Source organism: Copadichromis virginalis, linkage group LG16 (genome assembly GCF_057382275.1).
Source record: "Copadichromis virginalis isolate Kocher_CV1m ecotype Utaka linkage group LG16, C_Virginalis_male_GT1.1, whole genome shotgun sequence".
Lineage (NCBI taxonomy): Eukaryota > Metazoa > Chordata > Actinopteri > Cichliformes > Cichlidae > Copadichromis > Copadichromis virginalis.
In genome coordinates this window covers 3,222,847-3,248,350 of record NC_140633.1, presented here as the reverse complement: position 1 = coordinate 3,248,350, position 25,504 = coordinate 3,222,847, and the positions used below count along the sequence as shown (strand labels likewise).

Here is a 25,504-nt window from a genome sequence, read left to right as displayed (position 1 = left end):
CGCCACAGATTTTCTATGGGGTTGAGGTCTGGAGACTGGCTAGGCCACTCCAGGACTTTCAAATGCTTCTTACGGAGCCACTCCTTTGTTGCCCGGGCGGTGTGTTTTGGATCATTGTCATGTTGGAAGACCCAGCCGCGTTTCATCTTCAAAGTTCTCACTGATGGAAGGAGGTTTTGGCTCAAAATCTCACGATACATGGCCCCATTCATTCTGTCCTTAACACGGATCAGTCGTCCTGTCCCCTTGGCAGAAAAACAGCCCCATAGCATGATGTTTCCACCCCCATGCTTCACAGTAGGTATGGTGTTCTTGGGATGCAACTCGGTATTCTTCGTCCTCCAAACACGACGAGTTGAGTTTATACCAAAAAGTTCTACTTTGGTTTCATCTGACCACATGACATTCTCCCAATCCTCTGCTGTATCATCCATGTGCTCTCTGGCAAACTTCAGACGGGCCTGGACATGCACTGGCTTCAGCAGTGGAACACGTCTGGCACTGCGGGATTTGATTCCCTGCCGTTTTAGTGTGTTACTGATGGTGACCTTTGTTACTTTGGTTCCAGCTCTCTGCAGGTCATTCACCAGATCCCCCCGTGTGGTTCTGGGATCTTTGCTCACCGTTCTCATGATCATTTTGACCCCACGGGATGAGATCTTGCGTGGAGCCCCAGATCGTGGGAGATTATCAGTGGTCTTGTATGTCTTCCATTTTCTGATGATTGCTCCCACAGTTGATTTTTTCACACCAAGCTGCTTGCCTATTGTAGATTCACTCTTCCCAGTCTGGTGCAGGTCTACAATACTTTTCCTGGTGTCCTTCGAGAGCTCTTTGGTCTTGGCCATGGCGGAGTTTGGAGTCTGACTGTTTGAGGCTGTGGACAGGTGTCTTTTATACAGATGATGAGTTCAAACAGGTGCCATTCATACAGGTAACGAGTGGGGGACAGAAAAGCGTCTTACAGAAGACGTTACAGGTCTGTGAGAGCCAGAGATTTTCCATGTTTGAGGTGACCAAATACTTATTTGCCACCCTGATTTACGGTTAAATTCTTTACAAATCCTACCATGTGAATTCATGGATTTTTTTTTCACATTCTGTCTCTCACAGTTGAAGTGTACCTCTGGTGCAAATTACTGACCTCTGTCATCATTTTAAGTGGGGGAACTTGCACAATCGGTGGCTGACTAAATACTTTTTTGCCCCACTCTATGTAATGAAAAAAGTGGCACCTACAAGTAAAGAAATGAAACACAAATCGGGGAGAAATGTACTGCACATGTATGTTCATTCTTCTTATACATTCAGGAACACAAATCATAGAACAAGAATTTAAATTAGAAATACCATTTTGTTATGTACACATATTCCACTGCTTACTAAGGCAACTATCTTATAAGCCAACTACATGGCATCAGCTCAGTGCATTTGGGCATGTGGAGATGGTGAAGTTGACCTGCTAAAGTTAAAACTGAGCACCAGAAGGGGAAGGGGAAACGTGTTACCCTGAATTTGGTTTTAGGTGCCAGACAGGCTGGTGGTCTGCATCGATTTTTGCCAGACAGCTGTCTCTAGGTTTTTATAGGAAATGTCTAAACAAAAAAAGAAGAAAAGAAAAGAATTCAATACCCAGTGACTTCTGAATGTACACGTGATCATTGTTATTATTAGACTAAGCTGAAATATGTATCTTTAAATCTCACACTTCTGGTATAATAATGGATAAAAACATAGAGAAATGAAGTCATCTTCATAGCCTCAGGATGTACTGTGCAAACCTTTAACTAGGAATTACTTCTGGCCTATGTCGCTCCACACATCTCTCCACTCCACATCAGGTGGCTGTAACTCAGGAAGTAGAACAGATAGTCTACTCATCAGAAGGTTCGATGTTTGATCTCATGCTGCCCCAGACTGCATGCCAAATATCACTGGGCAAGATATACTGAACCCCCAGTTGCTGACTTTATGGTAGTATGAATTTGTGTGAATGTTAGATAGTAATGACACAATTCTTTTGTCCTCAGGCTTGTCAGAGAAGACTCAAACTCAGTGTATTCAAAATACAGCAAATCCAATGCATTACCGACAGGATGTGTGTGATATACGCTACACCCCCACTCCTCACGTCTGGCTTCCACAACCATAATGATTTTACTTAATGATTATCAATTTCATTCAATTCAATTCAGTTCAGTTCAGTTCAATTCAATTCAATTTATTTATTGTCCCACAAGGGGAAATTAGTTTAGCAGCAGGATAAAAATAAACAGAACAATAATATAAAATAATAATGGCAATAATAGTGATACAAAGTCCAAGAACGGTTATTTGCCATTAAGGAGACAAAATGCAGTATGGAGAAAAGAAACCTGGAGTCTTTTAGTCTTCCTCACAGGCACTCTAAAACGGCGGCCGGAAGGCAACAACTCAAACTACAAAGTAAAAATTTGCCTGTGGGACGGGTCACATTACATGGGACTCCTAAAGTCCTTTTAATTTAAACGGGTTTTACACTTTATGGCCAGCAAGCATCAACCTGCAGTTCTTAGCAAACGTCTCTTGCTCTGCACTATTCTAGAATGGTTTGGGTGTCCTCAGTTCTCAGGTTATAAACCTAGACCTCCAGACGCCGCTGGTCCAATGCTGCATCCAGACGCCGGGGGGGGGGGGGGGGGGGGGGGAACCAGGACAAACTCGACACGTTAGACATCAACTTGCAAAAAAACCCCAAACCAAACCAAAACAAAAAAAAAAGTATCTTGCTCTAAAGTCCAGACACTGGAAGAATTTTTCACGAATGTAATTTAACTTGCCAACTAGCCAACAGATAATCGTTAGTTCATCCAAATTGCACCCTGTTTTGGATCCGGGTCACGGCACCAATTATTGACCCGATTCTTTTTTCCTCAGGCTTGTCAGAGAAGACGCAAACTCAGTGTATTCAAAATATATGCTTTATTCAACAAAACCTGATTGCAAATGTGCACAATGGAAGGGAGATGTGCACCGCACAAAGCCTCCTGCAAATCTAATGCATTACCGACAGGATGTGTGTGATATACCCTACACCCCCGCTCCTCACGTCTCGCTTCCACCACCCGAAGGTTGTCTCCTGTTGTTATCATCTAGCAGCACAAACATAGGTAACACTCTCTGGGAAGTCTGCACTAAAAGATCCTGTTTATCACAGTTTAATGTTGCCAAGCAGTCTAATGACCTAGAGCACAGAATATAAACCCTCAAATCTGGCCTTTAACATTACACTTTAATATTACACTAAAATTGAAGAAGCTTCTCGGATGAGATGTGAAACATCTTCAAGCAACTTAAAGAAGTCCAGACGGTTTTCTTTCCAAGCACCTTGGAGTGCAATGACCTGGAATACTGAGAACCTTCACAGACATTACACTTTAATATATACTTTAATATATACTCAGCAAATAGGCTCTTCAATTATATTTCATAACAATAGAAAGCACAGGATAGCATACAAGCTTAGAAAAACGTGCTTGTATGAATGGGTGAATATGGCATTTTGTAATATGTGCTTTGAGTGGTCCAAAAGAGTAGAAAATCGCTAAATAAGAATCAGTCCATTTACATATTCTGTCATGTCTTTAACTCAATGATTCTATGATTAATCTGAGTTTTTCTGTCACTCATCCCCTCTTGCTCCACCTGAACCAGCTGACTGCCACTACTTCAGTTCTTTATTTGTACACTGTCATGGTCCTGGGCCATGTTGGCCCAGTATTCTTAGTTTTTGTGTGTTTTGTATTTTGTTCCCTATTTATGCCTTGGTTCCTAGGTTATTTAGTTAAGATGTTCCTTATTTGGTTACCTCCTGTGTGCCCCTGTGTATCTGTGAGCCCTCGTCTCTCCTTGTGTTTTATTCCGTTTTTTCCCCAGCCCGTTATGTCTGTGTTCTCCCCGTGCTCTCTCTCCTCCTGTCTGAACCTCCGTGTACTTCCTGTTTTACTTTGACAGTCTCTCGTCAGTATGCGTCATGTTGTGTTCACTCCTCCCTGTCTCGTTATGGTTATCTGTGTCAGCTGTGTTCCCCGTGTGTTCCCACTTCCCTCGTTAACCCTCTGTGTATTTCTGTCTGCGTCTCCCTCAGTTCGGTGTCGCGTTCTCCCTCATGCTGTGTGTGATTCTCCCTGTGTTTCTTGGTGAGCTTTATATTTAGTTTTTCCCAGTTTAGTTTTGTATTACCCGTGATCTGCCTTTCCAGCAATAAAGCTGTGCTCTCTGAGTTTATTCCCCGTGTCCCCGTGAGCGTGCGTTTGGGTCCTCTCCTGCCTGCCACACAGCCGAATCATGACAGAAGAACGCGACCACGACATGGACCCAGCAGCTCACAACCCCTCCGCTGAGCTCCGTGAGGATCTAATCTATACAGTGGAGTATCACTGTCAGGAGTGGGTAGCGCTGCCAGGGGAAGAATACCGGGAGACCGTAGCCATCCGTCTACAGAGGATGGTGTCCGGACTCCCATGGCTATTCGGTGCACTACACCCCCACATCCAGGACTTCCTCGTCTCCACCGTACGCATCTGCCCGGAGCTGCCTCTCCAGTACGAAGAGTCGGAGGGAGTTCAGCCCGGTCCGCTGGAGGATTCGCGGCCCGGCTCGTCTCCTCCCCCTTCCCGGAGAAAACGGCGTTCACGTCGCCGGCGTTCCCGAGCAGCGGAGCAGCTTTCATCCGTTGGCGAGAGCGACTGTCTTTTTCTCGTTCCGCTCGAGCGTTCAGATCCCAGACATCATGATAACATACCCATCGAGAGTAAAGCCGTATTTTCCTCTGTGGATTACAATCTGCCCTCAGCTCAGCCATTAGCCTCACCAACCCCTGCTCAGCCATTAGCTTCGCCAGCCCAGTCAGTTAACTCTCCTACTGTTCAGTTTGCAGTCCAGTCTCCAGTCCTCCACTCCCCTGTGATTCAGTCTCCTGTTCTCCAGTCCTCTGTAGCTCCGTCGCCCTCAGTTCAGTGTGCCACTCTGTCGCCCATAGCCCAGTCTCCTCCCGTCCGGTCAGCCCAGTCTCCTCTCTCACCACCACCACCACTAGCTCAGTTTCCTGTGTCCCAGCTCCCTGTAGCACAGCCATTTGCTCCATCAGCAGCAGCTACGTTTGCAACAGAACCATTAGCTCGGTTTCCTGCGCAGTCACCTCTAGTTCATTCTCCTGTGCAGTCACCTACTCCACTCTCACCACAACCATTGCTACAGCCATCAGTGCAGCCCCCTGTGCAGACTTCAGTGCAGCCCCCTGTGCAGACTTCAGTGCAGTCCCCTGTAGTGGTTCAGCGCCGCAGTACAGCTGAGCTGGCTGCACCCGTGGGAGAGAGTGACTGTGAGCCACACACTCAGCCCAAGTTGTCTGATCCCGGACCCCATGACTGTTCCACCACTGTGAGTAACTCTGTTTTGCCTGCCATTGTGTTGCCTGACTTGGATAACTCCGCCACTGTGTGTTTGGACTCTGAAGACGTTATTCCGAGTGACACCTCGGTGCCAAGTTATTCACCGACCGTCCTACCTAGCGATCTTTGTGTTCCAGAGCAATCAGATTCTTGTAACGCTCGCAGCATTTCCTCTGAGTTAGCCAGTATGAATGTTTCACCCGTAGAGTTAGCGGAACCAAAGACTGTTATTCTACACCAGACTCACCGACATACTGCTACCAGCATTGCAGCACCGCAGAACCGTTTTACTCAGCCTGTAGGTTCTGAGGTTTCTCAGTCTGAGCTCAGCCACACACCACCATCATCAGCTCAGGATGTAAGAGTGCATGCTGAGGAGCACAAACCCCCTGAAACTGTGTGTTCCATAGCTGATGCTCCTTCTAGTGACTGTTTCATGTTCCAGCCTGTTTTGTCTTTAGACATTTCTGATGTTTCCCAGCCAACTCCTCAACCAGCCATTGCTCTCTCAGCTTCTCAAATAGTTACTGAGAACGAGACCTGTGTTGCTGAGCAAGCCAATGTAACATCCACTCCTAGTGTTCTGCCTGAGCCAGGCGACACAGAGACCATTATCCATTCCTCTGCTATGAACAGTTTACTCATTACACCAGCTCCTGTATCTGTGACTCCCAATGTTGCTTCGTCACTTTCTCAGGCTGTGGTTTTTTCTGTGCCACAACTCGAAAAAGCTAACTCAGACGCTGCCTGTGTAAACTCCGCTTCGCTCTTGCCTGCTAAGCATAAGACTGTTTGCCCTGCACAGCCCCAGCCGTTGCATCCCAAGCCGACTGCGTGCCCTGTGCAGCTACAGTTAGCGTCCCCTCAGCCAGAAGTCTCTGCACCTACTGGTCCTGCCACTGCTCCAGCTGGAGGGCCCGAGGAGCCCGTTCAGCCTCACGCCACATCAGCTGGAGGGCCCGAGGAGCCCGTCCAGCCTCACGCCACGTCAGCTGGAGGGTCCGAGGGGCCCGTTCAGCCACCTGTCTCCGCTGGAGGGTCCGAGGGGCCCGTTCAGCCTCACGCCACGTCAACTGGAGGGCCCGAGGAGCCCGTTCAGCCTCACGCCTCTTCCGCTGGGGGTTCTGGCGAGCCCGTTCAGCCACCTGTCTCCGCTGGAGGGTCCGAGGGGCCCGTTCAGCCACCTGTCTCCGCTGGAGGGTCCGAGGGGCCCGTTCAGCCACCAGCTGCTCCACCAGCAGCCTCATCCACGCCGTCGCCTGGTCCGGCTTCGGCTTCATCCGAGTCTTCATCCTCGTCTGGTCCGGCCCCCGCTTCGGCCTCTGCCTCTGCCACGCCTGGTCCGGCCCCCGCTTTGCCTGGTCCGGCCCCCGCATCGCCTGGTCCGGCTCCGTCATCGCCTTCGCCTGGTCCGGCTCCGTCGCCTGTGGCTGCCACGCCACCGTCTGGTCCTGCCTCGTCTAGTCCTGCCTCGTCTGGTCCGGTGCCCACCAAGCCTCAACCAGTACGCCTGACGCTTGGGAGCCGCCGCCGTCTTCCACGCGGCCGGCCTCCGGACCCGCTCTGCCGCTGTCTTCCACGCGGCCGGCCTTCGGACCCGCTCTGCCGCCGCCGCCGTCTTCCGCGCGGCCGGCCTCCGGATCTGTTCTGCCGCCACTGCCACTTTCCACGTGGCCGGCCCCCGGAACAGCCGAACTGTGAACTTTTGTGCTGTCGCCCCTCCGGGTCGACCTGACCTCTTTGGACATTTATCTCCCTGTTTTGAACTGTTTTTGTGTCTTTGTGGACTCAGTTTCGGTTCATGCTCCTCGTCTTTTGTTTGGTTTCGTTCCCTCCGTCCGGGTCCCCCGCCTCCCACCCTGGGTGGGTTGTTTTCTGTTTGTCTTGTTTTGGTTCTCGGGTTTGGGCTGTCGGGAGCCAGCCCTTGAGGGGGGGGTGATGTCATGGTCCTGGGCCATGTTGGCCCAGTATTCTTAGTTTTTGTGTGTTTTGTGTTTTGTTCCCTATTTATGCCTTGGTTCCTAGGTTATTTAGTTAAGATGTTCCTTATTTGGTTACCTCCTGTGTGCCCCTGTGTATCTGTGAGCCCTCGTCTCTCCTTGTGTTTTATTCCGTTTTTTCCCCAGCCCGTTATGTCTGTGTTCTCCCCGTGCTCTCTCTCCTCCTGTCTGAACCTCCGTGTACTTCCTGTTTTACTTTGACAGTCTCTCGTCAGTATGCGTCATGTTGTGTTCACTCCTGCCCTGTCTCGTTATGGTTATCTGTGTCAGCTGTGTTCCCCGTGTGTTCCCACTTCCCTCGTTAACCCTCTGTGTATTTCTGTCTGTGTCTCCCTCAGTTCGGTGTCGCGTTCTCCCTCATGCTGTGTGTGATTCTCCCTGTGTTTCTTGGTGAGCTTTATATTTAGTTTTTCCCAGTTTAGTTTTGTATTACCCGTGATCTGCCTTTCCAGCAATAAAGCTGTGCTCTCTGAGTTTATTCCCCGTGTCCCCGTGAGTGTGCGTTTGGGTCCTCTCCTGCCTGCCACACAGCCGAATCGTGACATACACAGGTGCAGGGTTGGGGATTTTTTATTTGCAGTCAGTTGTTTTTAGTCTGTTTTGTGCAACTTTTCAACTGTTTAGCTTCCAGCACAGCTTTCTTCTCTGGTCCCTGCCACTTCTTGATATAGGTGAAAGCCTGATTATCCAATCAGCCCAATCTGCCCTGTCGCCTCCCTAGCACTACCACCTGTACCTACTTCACAACTGCACCTACTACTGCAAGAAGTCTTCAAGTTCTTGCAGCTAAAGATGGTTCTGCAGAGATGCCTGTAGATAGGTAGGTCAGTCACCAGGTCATCTACTAATAGAAAAGTTGGTGGCTTGATCCTTAGTTGCTACAGTCTACAAGATACTGAACCCCAAGTTGCTCTCTTGTGTTCACTGGATTATGAATGCAAGTTCATTTTAAATATAAAGCACTTAGGTAGAAAAGCATTAAAAAATGCCTTTATGACTGGCTGTGAAAGGGTGAATAAGACATGTTGTATACAACCAATCGAAAGCTCAAGTACAGTAGAAAAGCGCTATATAAAGCTAAAGTCAAATTTATTTATACAGCACATTTAAAACAACAACTGTTGACTGAAGTGCTGTACATTTAAAACAATCAAAAGAGAAAAAAACATAAGAAGACATGACAAAATTTAAGAAAAGAAGCATAAAATGAGAAAGTCTGAGTAATAAAAAAGACAAATGTAGTACAAACTCATTCTGATTTAAAATCCAAGGAATTAAAGTGGGTTTTCAAACAGGTTGTGAAAGTGTTTAATGTTGGGGTGGTCCTGATTTGAAGGAGCAGTCACAGCAAAGGTCCGATTTCCTCTGTGCTTGAATCTGGACCTCAGGACAGCCAGGAGCAATTGATCTGCAGACCTCATTGATCATGCAAGAGTGTTTCCATTCAAAAGAGCAGAAAGGTATGTGGGTGCTAACCTGCGCAACGCCTTAAAAATGAATAACAAAAGCTTAAAATCAATTGGAAAACTAACTGGCAGCCAGTGTAAGGATGCCAGTATGGGGGATATGTGGTGTCACTTGTGTGTGCCAGTTAGTAACCGTGCTGCAGCATTTTGGACCAGTTGCAGTTGACTATGATGACAGACTGACACCTGAGTAAAGACTATTACAAAAATTGAGGCGAGATAAAATGAAGGCATGGATAGCTGTCTCAAAGTCTCTGAAACAGTGAGTTTCAGAGACACAATGAGTTTCTTCCCATGTTACCAGATGCGTGCTATGTTAAAACTTTCGCCACACATGAGAAACAAGAAACTCAATGATCTATTAGTTTCACTCATTCAGAACCCCTCTCCAGCATTCTGTTCACCCCTACTATAATTCAGTCATTTTTACTAATATAATACTAGTCCACTAGTCTACATATCACTTTTCATCTCACTACGTGAACCGGACAAGATGATAAAACAGAAACACATGCTTATGATGCTGTCTGGTCTTCATGAGCTTTATTGTATGTGTGTATGTGTTAGTAGGATTAATGCATTTTCTGTTTGTGTGTGTGACTTTCTGTACCTTTCTCTTTGCAGTGCTTCAGACACCTTCTCAATTTTCCCACTTACAGCAGTCAGTTTTTCTCCCAGGTTTGCTAACCCAATTTTGATTTCCCACACTAAACAACCTCACCTGCTCCTTCCACTCTGGTTTCCTCTCCACCTTGCAGCAGTCTTGTGGCAGTTCTCCTCTTCAGCTTGGTCCTGTGCAATCCGGGCCACAAATTCATATTCCGGGGCTTTCATCAGGCGCCCTGGGTGTCCTGGCTGTCGACAGACTTTGGTGTGTCCTCCCCCCTCCTCGGTGGAAGGCCAGTTCTTGGGATCCAGCTCTGAAGGACCAAATAAATGTTGGGTCTGCACTCGCAGGCCCCGCTGTTTCAGAGACTTATCACCGTGAACAAAGCAAGACAATTCTTCTCAGTCAGTTTACACTTGCTGCACAAGGGAAGCCTGGTCGGCTCTTGGACCTGAAAGCTCCTCACCTGATCCCAGTCAACTTCAACTACCAGTGTCCCCATGCTGCCTCTTATTCAGTGACAAACATTTACACAAACACCCATTGCAAAACCATAGATGGTGTGTATCATAACAGTTAAAAGCACTGGGTGTGGTGTGTGTGTATACATGTGCGAGCATGTGTGTGTGTGTGTGGGTGTGGGTGTGTGTGTGTGTGCAATGGAGGTTGATGAGGCCTTGAAAGCTGCTGCTACTAACTCCAACAGGTATTCCAACTTTTCTGGATGACTTACAGCCTCCTCTGTCTGCATAAAAGCAGTGCTGGAACACACTGTGGTACCATACCCTTGTCAGCATCAGTTGAACAGTATTGTACTGCAGAAAGTAGTGTTTTGCAAGAAAAATCCAATTAACAAGGGAAGAGAGACGGACCATCATAACACTTATAAATGTAGGTCTGTCCTACAGAGAAATTGCAAAGAAAATAAAGGTGTTGGTGAGTACAGTTTCCTTCACCATCCAAAGTCTCAGAAACAAACTTTGACAGGAAGAGGTCTGCAGACCCAAAGACACAACTGAATCAGAGGACAGTTTCAGAGAGCTAACAGCTTGTTTGATGGCGTCTCACAGAACAACAGCTTCAAGCACAGCTTAATAGTGGTCGTAGTGAGTGCTGCGAAATCGATCAACTTTAGACCAGACAACAAACGACGGAGGCTCCGGAAAAGTGCAATCAAACGATGAGTTTTATTATTACAGGAGAACAACCAACCATCAGCATACGGAATGGGTTGCTCTGACAAGAATACAATGGGTTCTGGTTTTATAGGATAAAATATCACACCTACGTCAATACAGTTCAAAAATACATGGTGACAGACGGGCAAAAGTTCAACTTGTACAGACAAGGGTACATCACGTACACTTCTAATAACCATAAACCGACATATAACTTCTCTTTTCTACATTGCTTGCCTTTTAAGGTAATAACTTCAGGTCTTAGCATCTCTGAGAGCTAATAATGGACCCTCGTCATTAATCACTAAGTAGAGTACTTTGCAGCCAGTCTCAAACTGAAGTAGAAGACGCTTAGGCCTTCACTCAGACCTGCTACTAGATTAATATGTGTATCGTAAGCGTGCATGCAATTAACCTGCTATGTTCTCATCTCCTCTCAACATGTATCATCTGGACAGTCACGCCAGTGAAGCTTAAAACCTTCTAGAATGGAACATCAACTCTAACCAAGCACATTTATGCATTGTGTATAAAATAAACTCAACCTGTAAGAATAGAAAGGTCAATGTGATGACAGACATATTCAATGCAATATAAACCCTGTAGGAAATATTACTGATAAATGATACTGTGAAACATGTTATTAATACATTCTACATAAGGCAAATTATATGGTAGCAATAAAAGAATCTCTGAATCCCAACATGAGCAAGTCTCAGTTTCAACTGTGAAGAGAAGACTCTGAGCTGCAGATTTGACAGGACAAGTTGCAGCAAGAAAACCACTGGTATGATGTCAGGATAAGACAAAGAGGCTTGTCTCAGCCATGAAACACCACCGTTGGAATGCTGCAAATGGATGGTTTGGGGCTATTTGCTGCATCTAGGGTTGGTGACTTACAGAGTGAGAAGCACCCTGAACCAAAACAGCTACCACAGCATTCTGCAGCGCCATGCAATACCCGCAATATACACCTAGTTAATCGGGGTTTCATCCTACAGCAACGGGTGTGTTCAGCTGTTATATTTGCCAAAGGGGGGTACTTTAATGAGTCAAAAGTTTAGAATACATTTTGGTCTATAAACTAATTCCATGATTTCTTTTTTAATCCCAATAACTTAGTTGTACCATGCTTTCATTTCAGAGTGCAATGAGACATTAAACTGCATAATATTCAATAACAAAAAAGGAAAAATTATGTGCAAAAACTTTTGACCGGCAGTGAGCAGGCAAAAGTGGCTATTTTTAAGAATCTAAAATGCAAGAAATGCAAGAAAAAACATTGTTTAACTGTTTTTTTTTTTACTTGTTTTTTTTAAAACATTACTTCCTAATATTGTTGATGGCTGTCCTTCAAGCCTATGAAAACATTACAAAATAAAATGTATATGCTAATGTCTGCGGTCACAGAAAGTGCTCGAGAAAGTATTTTATCTTAATTTAGAGTACAAAGTACCAGGAAACTGTTTTTTTGTAATTGCAAGTACTCATGTGGAAGCAGATACATATATAAATATGTTTGCCAACATATTGCTTTATCTGAACTTTCAAGTCTTCATTGTGACTAAGTACATTGTCCTGTTTATGGGTACGGTTTTAAAAAGTGTTCTTAATGCATGTTAGTCTCACGGGAGTCAGGCTGCAGTATTTGAAGAGTAGCAATAAGTTTGATTGACTTTCTGAACCAGGGATAAAAAAAGACATAAATGATAGGGTTTAGGCAAGAGTTAAAGTACACCAAACAAATTACAAAGGCAGCAGATGAAGCATTTAGGAAGTTATCTTGGCCTGTGAGAGCAACGCAGTAATATGGGCACATGCATATAAGAAACACAACTACAACAACACCAAGAGTCCAGGCTGCTTTCAGCTCCGATTTCGTAACAGTTACTGTAACTGATCGCTGGTGAGTGACTGCAAGTTGACACCTCATGGCACGAGCCTGAGACACAGCCACCACAAACACTCTCAGATACAGAACTACAATCACAGTAATGGGAACAATGAAGGAAAACAAAAGATCAAAAAGCCCAGCAATGTAGTTAACGACAAAGACACACTCTCCAATGCAGGAGTTATACCTTCCTGGTTGTTTCAAGTTATCCTTCACAATCAAACTCTGAAAGATCACAGAAAAAAACCAACACAAACTTATACATATATTAACTCTTTGTTGTGTGATTTGGGTGGAGTAATGCAGAGGGTAACAAATAGCCAAATACCTATCAGCAGATATGATCACCATGGTTCCTACTGAGGCTGAAGTAATAATGAATGCTAGATACTGATACAGAGTGCACATGATGTCACCGAGGAACCAGCATCCATCGATGAGCACTATTTGAAAGAACATAAGGAGACCTACAAAGAAATCAGCGACAGCCAGAGAGAGAAGGAGGAAGTTGGTGGGGGTGTGGAGCTGCCTGGAGAGAAAAAGGAGCATCATATTTAGTTTCCTGCATCAAAAAATGCATGTGGATGCACATACAAAAAAAACTGAAATAGAAATGCACTTCATTAAAAAAAGGTCTACTCTTACTTGTAGATACAGATCATATTATGGTTTTAATTACTATTACTGCTATGTTGCTACACAGCACAATTAACTAAACTATTAAAATAATTATTCAATATTTGGAGATAATGAAACATTTTCATACCTGAAGTGTGAGATGGAGATAATGACCAGCAGGTTAAGAATCACAGTAAGCAAAGAAATGAAGGAGAGCAGAATGTAAGTTAGCATGATCTCAAAGTGAGGACGCTTTGGCCTCCTGCAGGAGATATTAAGGAGTTTTGGAAAGCAGAGTTCAGGTTCCTCCATCATCACAGTGAGGCGAGCTGCTAATCATATTCTGTGTCATACAGCATATATCTTTGTCCTCCCCTTTTTATTAAATGCCACACCTTCAGAAGCAGAAATAGTACTAAGTGATAGAAATATGTAAAAAGCAGGGGTGGGACTCAATTAAAAAACAATCTTATTAATTACAGGCTTCGTAATGAATTAATCTTGATTAATCGCAGTTAATCGCTCAAAAAAAATTGCCTCAAAGCACAAATCCTTTTTTTTTTTATTTAAAAGGATTTTAGTGGGTGACAGAATCAAATAATAGACATGGACATGGGGGGTGGGACAACTCCAAGGTGTGATGCAGGTGGCAGAAAGCAGGTAAGACCACTGAATATGAAAAGTATGTCTCACCTCCAAGAAGCTCAGTCACAAACCTGTAGTAGACAGTTCAGGAAAGTCTATATTAATCTCCACAATAATTGTCAACTATAGAGCTTTTTGAAGAAACAGTAACAATAAGTTAAAAAATAGTTTTATTTACCTGCATGGGTCAAGGACAGTGGCCAGCTTTTGGAGTTTCGCCAAGCTAGCTTGTACTTACTTTTCCCTGGAACACTCTCTCACAGTCTGTTCTCTAAAACCTAAAAGAGGAATTATGGATTTGATCAACTGGTCCCTAAATGCAATTGACACCCCCTTCTCAACGAGAAGTCGGGGCTCGGGTGAGCCTGAGCGCTGAAGATATCTACCTATTCGGAACCATGGTAACAGGGTTCTTGCTGATCGGCGCTGGCTTGGCCCTGACTTATCAAAGAATTAATCAAGTGGAACCGGCTGTTCAAACCCCCCACAAGGCTGCCCGCTGGGATTGAAATGATGGGATGAGGCGTGCAGCACGGAGAAGATCTTGGAGAACGCACAGTTGCCGTGAATACTCAGAACAAGACCTCTGAGTGAAAAACTGGATTATATCTGGAGGGGCTCGCTCGAACAACACCTTTGAGTGCAAATTCGATCACATCTTGGGGAAGTGCACTGCGGTCGTGAATTCTCAGAACCTGCTCTTTGGGCAAAAAGAATGACAACATCACAGAACGTAAGTTTGGATAACATCATAGAAAGCTGGCGGCTCTCCAACGGGAGATTGAGAGACCAGTGTTGGACTGTTAGAACAGCTTTGAAATTCATATGAGTTGTTCGCACTAAAGTAAAAGCCATCATCACTTCATGCGGAGACCCCTTCGGCGCCAGCTGCGGCCTCAAGGCTGGAGCTGAACAACAACACCCTGATAACGACTGTGTTTAGACTGTTCCCCCCATTCCATGCAAGGCCACCTGGGTTGGCTGGCAGAGTGTTTACTTAGCCTGGCAGGGCGAAGGACACTGTCTCAGCTGCACTCTGGACACACACACACATACACTGATATGCACACACTCATCCCCCCTCCCTTTCCAAACGCCTTCGATGCTTGTCCCCTCCCGGGGAAGATGGCGGTCGACTGGACCAGCGCAGACATGCTGCAGGACCGGATGCGCTGTCTACACCGGCTCTATCTTACCCTTTACCCGCCCCTGTTGCTTGTCTTGTGTTTCTATGGTGTATTGATAGTCATGTGCTTTTTGTGCTGAGGTGTTTTTTCTGTTATCAAACTGTTCTCCCACTAGGAGCTCAGTCTGAGTGGAGTTTTTGTTCTCCTCCTCTCACCTCATGTTATGTATTTTCGTCGTTTTTTTCCTATCAGCCTACCTTTCTGACATGTCTCCCCAATGTGATGTTTGTGTAACGTTGGTCAGAAGGTTCCTTTGTGAGTGCGCATGCGCCATTAGCGTGCTCAGAGTAAATCATATCACAGAATATGATGAGCGTATGTTGAGGTGAACTGAAGAGGAGGAGAGGGACAGGTGCTGCTACGGCGAGACAGACGTCTCTCATGGAGTCCTTTAGTGCTGCAGGCAGGAAACGTGTTCAAATAGCGCACACCTTCAGGTTTTTTATTTCTATATGATTATTCTGCATTATTAAGCAATAAGAACAAGTAGTCTGATGTCCTGTAATCATTATGAAGCTATATTATGGAGATTAAAGTGAATCTTCCTCATTCCTCTGCTACAGAAAGTCCTCATTTGTGTATAGGCTTTTAGCTGTCGATTGGGGTGCAACACATAGCACTGCACTGCAATCAAAAAATGACTGAACATGTTAAATTGGAATTTAAAGCTATGCTAGATGACTTCAGGTTGTCAGAGGTTGTGTGTGGAGGCGTGGAAGAGATGACCCAAACGCTGGACTCACGGTGCAGAAATGAAGAAGATTTATTGGAGGGTGAATGAATAAAGCAGGAACGATGGAGTGGCTGGCTGGCTGAAAGACTGGAAGAATGGCTGGCTGACTAGCTGAACATACAGACGGAGACGACGACATAACATCAATGACACGACAGAGAACTGGTGAAACCGAGGAACTTAAATACACAGGTTGAATGATGACAATGATTGGAAACAGGTGAGTACAGGGCTGAACATAATCTGACTAATGACATGGGAGACAAGCTGACACGGGGGAAAAACAGGAAGTGAGAACATTAATGTGGCGAACTAAACTGAACATGAACAAACTGAAATCACTGGGTCAACGACCCAGGAACCCTGACAGTACCCCCCCCCCCCAAAGGCCGGCACCCGACGGCCAAAAGAAAAAGAACCAGAACAGGGCGGGCGGAGGGGGCCCAGGACGGAGGGACGGAGTCCACACAGAGACAGTTCAGGAGGGTGGCCACGCGGCCCTAGGCCGAGACGAGACAGTTCAGGTGGGTGGCCACGTGGGAGGCAGCAGCGACCAGCGAGCCGGTCCGGTAGGCGGCTGCGGCGGTCGAGACGAGACTGTTCCGGTGGACCAACCGTGCGGAAGGCAACGGCGGAGACGACAGCACAGGTCCGGGGGCCGACCGTGCGGAAGGCAACGGCGGCGACGTGGACACAGTTCGGGAGGCCGGCCGTGCGGAAGGCAACAGCGGCCACTCAGGCGAAGGCGGTCCGGGGGCCGGCCGTGCGGAAGGCAACGGCGGCCACTCAGGCGAAGGCGGTCCGGGGGCCGGCCGTGCGGAAGGCAACGGCGGCCACTCAGGCGAAGGCGGTCCGGGGGCCGGCCGTGCGGAAGGCAACGGCGGCCACTCAGGCAAAGGCGGTCCGGGGGCCGGCCATGCGGAAGGCAACGGCGGCGGCGAAGGAGACGACGGAGCAGTTCAGGGGGCCGGCCGCGCGGAAGGCAGCGGCGGCGGCGAAGGAGACGACGGAGCAGTTCAGGGGGCCGACCGCGCGGAAGGCAGCGGCGGTTCTCCAGTGTTAGGCGTGCTGGCCATGGCCCGGTGGGCACAGGACCAGACGAGGCAGGATCAGGCGACGACGGGGCCAGACCAGGCGAAGCACAGGCTGGAGCTGCAGCAGGCGAAACAAAAGCCAAAAAGGCTGGGCCAGACGAGGACGAAGACTCTGAGGCTGGGCCAGACGAGGACGAAGGCTCTGAGGCTGGGCCAGGCGAGGACGAAGGCTCTGAGGCTGGAGCCGGACCAGGCGGAGCAGAAGCAGAGGCCGACGCCAGACCGGGCGACGTTGAAGGCGATGCAGAGGCCGGGCCGGGCGTGGGTGCAGCTGAGGCAGAGGCCGGGCCGGGCGTGGGTGCAGCTGAAGCCGAGGCTGAGGCAGGGCCAGTAGGCGCGGAAGCCTCTGGCTGGAGACAGGCAGGGCCAGTAGGCGCGGAAGCCTCTGGCTGGAGACAGGCAGGGCCAGTAGGCGCGGAAGCCTCTGGCTGGAGACAGGCAGGGCCAGTAGGCGCGGAAGCCTCTGGCTGGAGACAGGCCGGGCCAGCGGGTGCGGAAACCCCTGGCTGAGGAGCGGGAGAGCTCACAGCTGGCTCTGGGTGCTGTGTGCTGTGGCTGCAGGTCCGGGAACTGAACGGGATGGTGGACAGGCGGCTGGGAAACAGGAGGCGACTGGACTACAGGGCACTGGGCGGCAGACTGGACAGGCTGGAGGACGGGCGACTGGGGGACAGGAGCAGACTGAGCTACAGGTGACTGGACAGGAGCAGACTGAGCTACAGGTGACTGGACAGGAGCAGACTGAGCTACTGGTGAGTGAACTGACGGGGCTGGAAGCTGAGCAGCAGGTGAGTGAACTGACGGGGCTGGAAGCTGAGCAGCAGGTGAGGGAACTGACTGGAGTGAAAGCTGAACAGCAGGTGAGGGGACTGACTGGAGTGGAGATGCTAAAGGAGGAACAGAGGTAGGCGAGGCTGACGACGGAGCTGAGGTTGGTGGCTGAGCTAATGACTGAGCTAGTGACGGAGATAAAGCTACAGCTTGCGCTAGTAAGGCTGGTGCCTGGGCAGGGGACAGGTCAGCTAATCTAACTAGGGATAGTGCGAGGGCGTGAAAGGCTGGGTCAGGAGGTGGACGAAGTGGTGAAGTAGCAGGTGGACCGGTTAGCTCTTCCAAGTCTCCAGGAAGGTCAGGCTGGGTTCTGGCTGCCCTCAGCCTGGGCGCTGGCACTGGTGCGGGTGTATACTGGACCCTAGCCATCTGAGGAGGTGAAACGGCTGAAGGGGAAGGCTGAGTCTGGGCCGCCGTGCTGGTGGGAAATGGCTGAGTAATGGGTGTGGAAATAGTTACTGGGTGTGTGATCCTGGCAGGTTTATCGGGGATTGTGCTGGTCCTTCTGCCACCACTATTTACAGTCTTTGAGGGAGCAGAGCAGAAAAACTCTTCCCAGTCCACATCCTCCAGGAGGGAAACATCCCATGAATCAGAGATGGGTTTATTATTGGTTTTAAGTGGAGAGTCAAATGAGGGTGGAAAACAGTCGCTGGAACTCACCACCGGGAATTGCTGGAAATAGTCCATTTTATGGCGGCGTGTGCGCCGCTTGCTCCGGGAAGAGGCAGCAGGCGGGGTACACAGCCGAGCCTCTGGCACGGGAGCCTCCACTGAGCCGAGGTGGTAGGCGGAGCCGCTGTGCCATGGCGAGGTTGAAGGTCCGGTGAGTAAAACGGCTGGCGGGCGAGCGAGGAGCGGAGCAGCGGGAGAGCGAGCGGCCGAAGCTTGGCCGGTGACGCCCACTCTCCGCGGCGAATGCTCCGATGCAGGTGAGGCAGCAGGTGGAGGACCGCGGCGTCTCCGAGGCCCGCCCAGAGCCAGACGAGTCCCCTCAAAGACGTGCTCCCTCTCTAAGAAGAGCCGCTGTTTCCACCTGAGCTTCTCCGCCCAAGTGGAGAGCGCTGCGTCCTGCCGCTCGTAAAGGTCCGAGTCCGCTGGGTCAAAAGCGTGTCTTCTTGGCACAGGTCGTGTCATTCTGTCAGAGGTTGTGTGTGGAGGCGTGGAAGAGATGACCCAAACGCTGGACTCACGGTGCAGAAATGAAGAAGATTTATTGGAGGGTGAATGAATAAAGCAGGAACGATGGAGTGGCTGGCTGGCTGAAAGACTGGAAGAATGGCTGGCTGACTAGCTGAACATACAGACGGAGACGACGACATAACATCAATGACACGACAGAGAACTGGTGAAACCGAGGAACTTAAATACACAGGTTGAATGATGACAATGATTGGAAACAGGTGAGTACAGGGCTGAACATAATCTGACTAATGACATGGGAGACAAGCTGACACGGGGGAAAAACAGGAAGTGAGAACATTAATGTGGCGAACTAAACTGAACATGAACAAACTGAAATCACTGGGTCAACGACCCAGGAACCCTGACACAGGTTAGAGTTTAATAATTTCAGAATGCCCTTTGGTGAAGCAGGCATGTTTCTTTCTTGTATACCTTCGAGCCCTGCAGCCTACGGCCCTCAACTGACCCCTGGTCCAAGTTTAAGCTTTAGGGAAGTGTGTATTACAACTCTCAGGTTGGCTAATGGATCCTTTTAGGGAAAGTAAATATGGACCTCTTTTGCAATTTCTTTAAAGACGTTTTTGTTTGCAAACCTCTGGACACTGGATGGAGGCCAGGCAAAGTTTGAAAATTCAGTGTACAAAAAAAAAACTCTCACAGTTTTCACATTGTAGAGAGTGTTTATAGGTTTGGGTCCATACTGTGAATCTATGTCAAAGACTTATAAACAAACATAAAAAGACAAATGACAACTGTTCTTCCTCATATACACATAAGAGTTCATCAAGAGTGCTTGCATTTGTCTCAGGCTTTTGTTTTATACTTTCAAGTCACTTTCAGGGAATTGTTGCACTGTTTCAGGGAACGGTTGGACTTTGGATGGACTTTGCTCTAATTACATGCAAATCATGAAAATGCATTTATAACACTTGTGTTTGTTAATATGTCACAGCTTAAAAATGTACAAACTTTTAAATCAAAGGAACTGACAGAATCCATGGATGGCAGGCTTTTGAGTGACCTTGCAAAGAAAGGTGGCTATATTGGTCGCTGATTTGTTTTTTTGTTTTTTAATGTCAGAAATGTATATTTGTGAATGTGGAGATGTTATATTGGTTTCACTGGTAAAAATAAATAATTGAAATGGGTATATATTTGTTTTTTGTTAAGTTGCCTAATAATTATGCAAAGTAATAGTCACCTGCACACACAGATATCCCCTTAAAATAGCTAAAACTAAAAACAAACTAAAAACTACTTCCAAGAACATTCAGCTTTGATATTAATGAGTTTTCTGGGTTCACTGAGAACATGGTTGTTGTTCAATAATAAAATTATTCCTCAAAAATACAACTTGCCTAATAATTCTGCACTCCCTGTATTTTGTGTCACCTTAATACTATGTTAAAGGTGATACAAATTTCTTTTCATGTCTTATAATTTTACAAAGTCTCATAATGCAAGTCAGCAAAGAAACAGCAGAAATAGAAGCTTGCGATTTAAAATATTTTCTATGTTCCCCGTTTAATTTTTTTGAACTAGATTTAGAGTAGACACGCTACATTCACCATTTCTGGTGTTTTATGAAGACTAAAGAGAAAATCACTGGCATGGTCCATAGAGATAAGTGGTGTGATGACTCTCCATATCATTTCAGAGATAAAGAACAAGACATTAGAATTTAAATCAATGTAGTTTGAGGTACCATGTCAACATTTGCATCAGTCTTACATTTTCCATGCAATCACACCACTAACATCCCTGGGAGCATTCTCAGCCCTACTCACAATTCTCCTATAACATAAATGAAGACACAGGATCAGTCCAATCACAAACATCTCAAAATCTGAGGCTACGTGTTAACTTATTACAACAGCAAGTGTAACAACAGCTGACTCGTTAAACTTTAAACTGTGTTTAAAGACCACGGTGTATGATAAACTACTTTTCCTATGAGTAATCGTGAATGTTACTTCCAAACAACCTTAAGTGGTACACATAGGATAATAACTCTTCCAGCTTCTTTGGTATAATGATAGCAGTTAGCTGTTATCTAGAAAACACAGTATGTGCAATAGTACTACATGAAAATGTATTGTAAAAGCTGCCTGTGTCACAAACTAACATAATGGCTGCTCAGTACCTTTGAATATGAATGTGTAAATAGGCTATATGTCCCCAGGAAACATTAGCATATTAGCTGATGCTATGTAACAATACATAACTGCACATTTTATTCAAGTTTCTTTTCAGTTTGACGTGGGAGCTAAGAAGAGGTAGCTTCCACTCTAGCTCGACAGCCTGCGTCAGTGGCTGTTAAAGTCGTCTGGACGTCTGGTCCAATCAATACTCAGCGACAAGCATCTGCCCAGGTCTCCTGTTACTGTACCTCTGTCTTCATAGCTGTCTCAGGCTGTTTTCCAGACGACCATGTGCTGCTGGCTCGGCAATGAGACTTATCACAGAATAACACAGGTAATGTGATGCCACACAGGCCGGCCGCTGACACTTTAATTTGTCACTGGCGATAGGGTTTGTCAAACTATTCCTGGAGTTCATCAGCCACCTGGCCTTATTTGCTCACTCTGTAGATGACTTTTCAGCCCTCTTGAGAAATCCTATTCGACAATGACCTTGATGCTCAACTGCTGCATATTTTTCATTATGTACGAGCCTCTGCGGAGTGAGTGCCATGTTGTTCTTCAATTGAAGAATATGTGCTGGGTACTGATGAAGCAGTATGAGAGCTATAAAATCTGATCCTCTTTCAGTAACTGACATCATTGCTTGCCTCAAAAAGAAGAACAGCAATGAGACTGTTCAGATCTCAGAGGGGTAAACTCTCGGAAGATGAAAGCAGAGAAAAATTTGAACTCTGATTCAAACATTCAGGCAAGTCAAAATGAAAAAAAAAATTAAAGGTAAATAAAGAGACAGGTAGACTATTTCGAGTCTAGGAGAAACTCACTGAGATAACTATAAAGTTTCTCACAAATATGCATGAGCTAATTTAAACGCAAACCTGCACACCTCCAGAGGGACAGTGAAAGTGTTCGCAGGTTATCACTAGAGGAATATATCTGCATTATTTCTGAATCTTTGGTGCTTTTAACTTCATAATTTTTACAGTTCCTTTGATTTAAAAGCAGTCCCTTCTTTCAAGCTGATCTACAATACGGCAGCAGTGATCTGTGAGATGCTTGGCTACAAGTTGAACAGCCACAAGGGGCAGTACCCTCCATGGAGAAGGAGGCTAGAGGGGAAGATCAAAGTAGCACGGAGGGAGGTTAGCCAACTAACGGAGTTGCAGAAAGGTGCGGCAAAGAAGGTACATAAGAAATACAGCAAACTGTCCATACCTGAGGCCTTGGAAACTGCCAAGCAAAGACTCACAGCCTTGGCCAGCCGCTTGAGGAGGTACACCAGAGAGATAGAAGGCAGGAGAATAAACCAGCTGTTCTCCACAGAACCAGCAAAGGTGTACTCTCAGTGGCAAGGGAACAATAAGAGCACCACCAAGGCTGGAGACGGAGCAATACTGGAAGAGCATATGGGAGAAGGACGCAACCCATAACGGCAATGCTCAGTGGCTAGTGGATCTGAGGGCAGACCATAGCGACCTCCCTGAACAGGGTCCAGTAACCATCACAGTGGCAGATATCCAAGAAAGGGTCTCCAGTATGAAGAGTTGGACAGCACCAGGGCCCGACATGGTTCACGCCTACTGGCTGAAGAAGCTGACTGCACTCCACGAGCGTCTGGCAGCACAAATGAACCAGCTGCTAGTTAACGAGAGACACCCGGAATGGCTAACTGAAGGTCGGACGGTCCTGATCCCCAAGGACCCCAAGAAGGGACCGGTCCCATCCAACTACCGACCAATAACCTGCCTCAGTCCTACATGGAAGCTCCTGTCAGGCATCATATCGGCTAAGATGAACAGGCACATGGGTCAATACATGAGTGGGGCACAGAAAGGGATTGGCAAGAATACCAGAGGCGCAAAACACCAGCTACTGGTAGACAGAACAGTCAGCCGAGACTGCAAGACCAGACTGACCAACCTGTGCACTGCCTGGATTGATTACAAGAAGGCCTATGACTCAATGCCCCACAGCTGGATACTGGAATGCTTAGAATTGTACAAGATCAACAGGACCCTAAGAGCCTTCATCAGGAACTCAATGGGGATGTGGCGTACAACACTAGAGGCCAACTCCAAGCCCATAGCACAAGTCACCATCAAGTGCGGGATCTACCAAGGAGATGCTCTGTCCCCACTGCTGTTCTGCATAGGCCTGAACCCCCTCAGTGAGATCATTAACAAGACTGGCTACGGATACCGACTACGGAATGGAGCAGTTGTCAGCCACCTCCTGTACATGGATGACATAAAGCTGTATGCCAAGAGTGAACGAGACATCGATTCACTGATCCACACTACCAGGCTATACAGCAATGACATTGGAATGTCGTTCGGACTGGAGAAGTGTAGTCGAATGGTAACAAAGAGAGGGAAGGTAGTCAGAACTGAGGGGATTGTACTACCAGAAGGCAACATTGCAGACATAGAGGACAGTTACAAGTACCTGTGGATCCCGCAGGCAAATGGGAACCATGAAGAGGCCGCTAGAAAGGCTGCAACCACCAAGTACCTGCAGAGGGTCAGGCAAGTCCTGAGGAGTCAGCTGAATGGTAAGAACAAGATCCGAGCCATCAACACCTACGCCCTGCCCGTGATCAGGTACCCTGCTGGGGTAATAGGCTGGCCAAAGGAGGAGATAGAAGCCACTGACATAAAGACAAGAAAGCTCCTTACCATGCATGGAGGGTTTCACCCCAAGTCCAGCACCCTGAGGCTGTACGCTAAGCGGAAGGAAGGGGGCCGGGGACTGGTGAGTGTCAGCACCACAGTCCAGGATGAGACAACGAACATCCAAGAATACATTGGGAAGATGGCCCCAACTGACCGAGTGCTCAGTGAATACCTCAGGCAGCAGAAACCCAAGAAAGAGGAGGGAGACGAGGAACCATCATGGAAGGACAGGCCCCTGCACGGTATGTACCACCGGCAGATAGAGGAGGTGGCTGATATCCAGAAATCCTACCAGTGGCTGGACAAAGCTGGACTGAAAGACAGCACAGAGGCACTAATCATGGCAGCACAAGAACAAGCTCTGAGTACAAGTTCCATAGAGGCTGGGGTCTATCACACCAGGCAAGACCCCAGGTGCAGGCTGTGTAAAGATGCCCCAGAGACAATCCAACACATAACAGCAGGGTGCAAGATGCTAGCAGGCAAGGCATACATGGAACGCCATAACCAAGTGGCCGGCATAGTGTACAGGAACATCTGTGCCGAGTATAACCTGGAAGTCCCAAGGTCAAAATGGGAGATGCCCCCAAGGGTGATGGAGAATGACCGAGCTAAGATCCTGTGGGACTTCCGGATACAGACGGACAAAATGGTGGTGGCTAACCAACCGGACATAGTGGTGGTAGACAAACAGAAGAAGACGGCCGTAGTGATCGATGTAGCGGTTCCGAATGACAGCAATATCAGGAAGAAGGAACACGAGAAGCTGGAGAAATACCAAGGGCTCAGAGAAGAGCTCGAGAGGATGTGGAGGGTGAAGGTAACGGTGGTCCCCATGGTAATCGGAGCACTAGGTGCGGTGACTCCCAAGCTAGGTGAGTGGCTCCAGCAGATCCCGGGAATAACATCGGAGATCTCTGTCCAGAAGAGCGCAGTCCTGGGAACAGCTAAGATACTGCGCAGGACCCTCAAGCTCCCAGGCCTCTGGTAGAGGACCCGAGCTTGAAGGATAAACCGCCCGCAGGGGCGTGCTGGGTGTTTTTTTTTATGTGTATATATATATGAATGAATATTCTTTATTGTCATTGTCACAAGTACAATGAAATTGAAAGATGTCTCTGGTCAATGCAACATCACGAAAGATAGATACTTAAAAACTATAATAGATAGGATATAAAAGATAAAAATACATATGTATATATAAAAAAATACAGTATTCTCATGAATACACCCAAGCAATCCAGGCCTCAGGCCCCATACATACACTCAACATACAACCTAGTTGATGTATCACTCAGACAATCAATCACTCAGTCAATCTGTTAGGGCATCCAACAAAACATGTTTGAAAACATTCCAACATCAAGGGCACAAATGACAGCAGGGGCAATGAAAGTCATCTACTTTTAGTAGCATTGAGACATGATATTGCAATTGGGTAGAAACTGTGTTTGAGTCTGTTAGTCCTTGTGTATGTTGTTCTATACCGTTTACCTGAAGGCAGCAGTTCGAACATGGAGTGTCCAGGGTGTGTGGTGTCCTTTATGATGTTATGGGCTCTTTTGAGGCAGCGGGAACTGTGTAGGTCTTTCAGTTTGAGGAGAGGGCAACCGATTGTCCTTTGGGCAGCGTTGATTACCCCCTGGAGTGCTTTCCTCTGAGCCACTGTGCAGCTAGCGTACCATATGCCTATGCAGTACGTTAGTATACTTTCGATGGAGGCTCTATAGAAAGACACCATCAGTCTCTGTGTGATGTTGTTCTTCCTAAGCACTCTCAAAAAGTACAGTCTCTGTTGTGTCTTTTTCAGTAGCTCAG

General features: G+C 47.2%; 1 protein-coding gene and 1 long non-coding RNA gene across 2 annotated transcripts in view; one reads left to right on the top strand and one right to left on the bottom strand.

Moving 5' to 3' along the window:
* Window positions 1-25,504, top strand: part of LOC146690078 (uncharacterized) — a 67,724-nt gene that overhangs the window by 13,993 nt on the left and 28,227 nt on the right. The gene's annotated exons all lie outside the window — the stretch shown is intronic.
* Window positions 12,293-13,510, bottom strand: LOC146690080 (trace amine-associated receptor 13c-like). The gene is made up of 2 exons (XM_085434604.1): window positions 13,344-13,510; window positions 12,293-13,106 (listed from the first exon to the last, which is right to left on the bottom strand). Exons 1-2 carry the CDS (start codon window positions 13,508-13,510, stop codon window positions 12,293-12,295), a joined length of 981 nt encoding a protein of 326 aa, XP_085290730.1.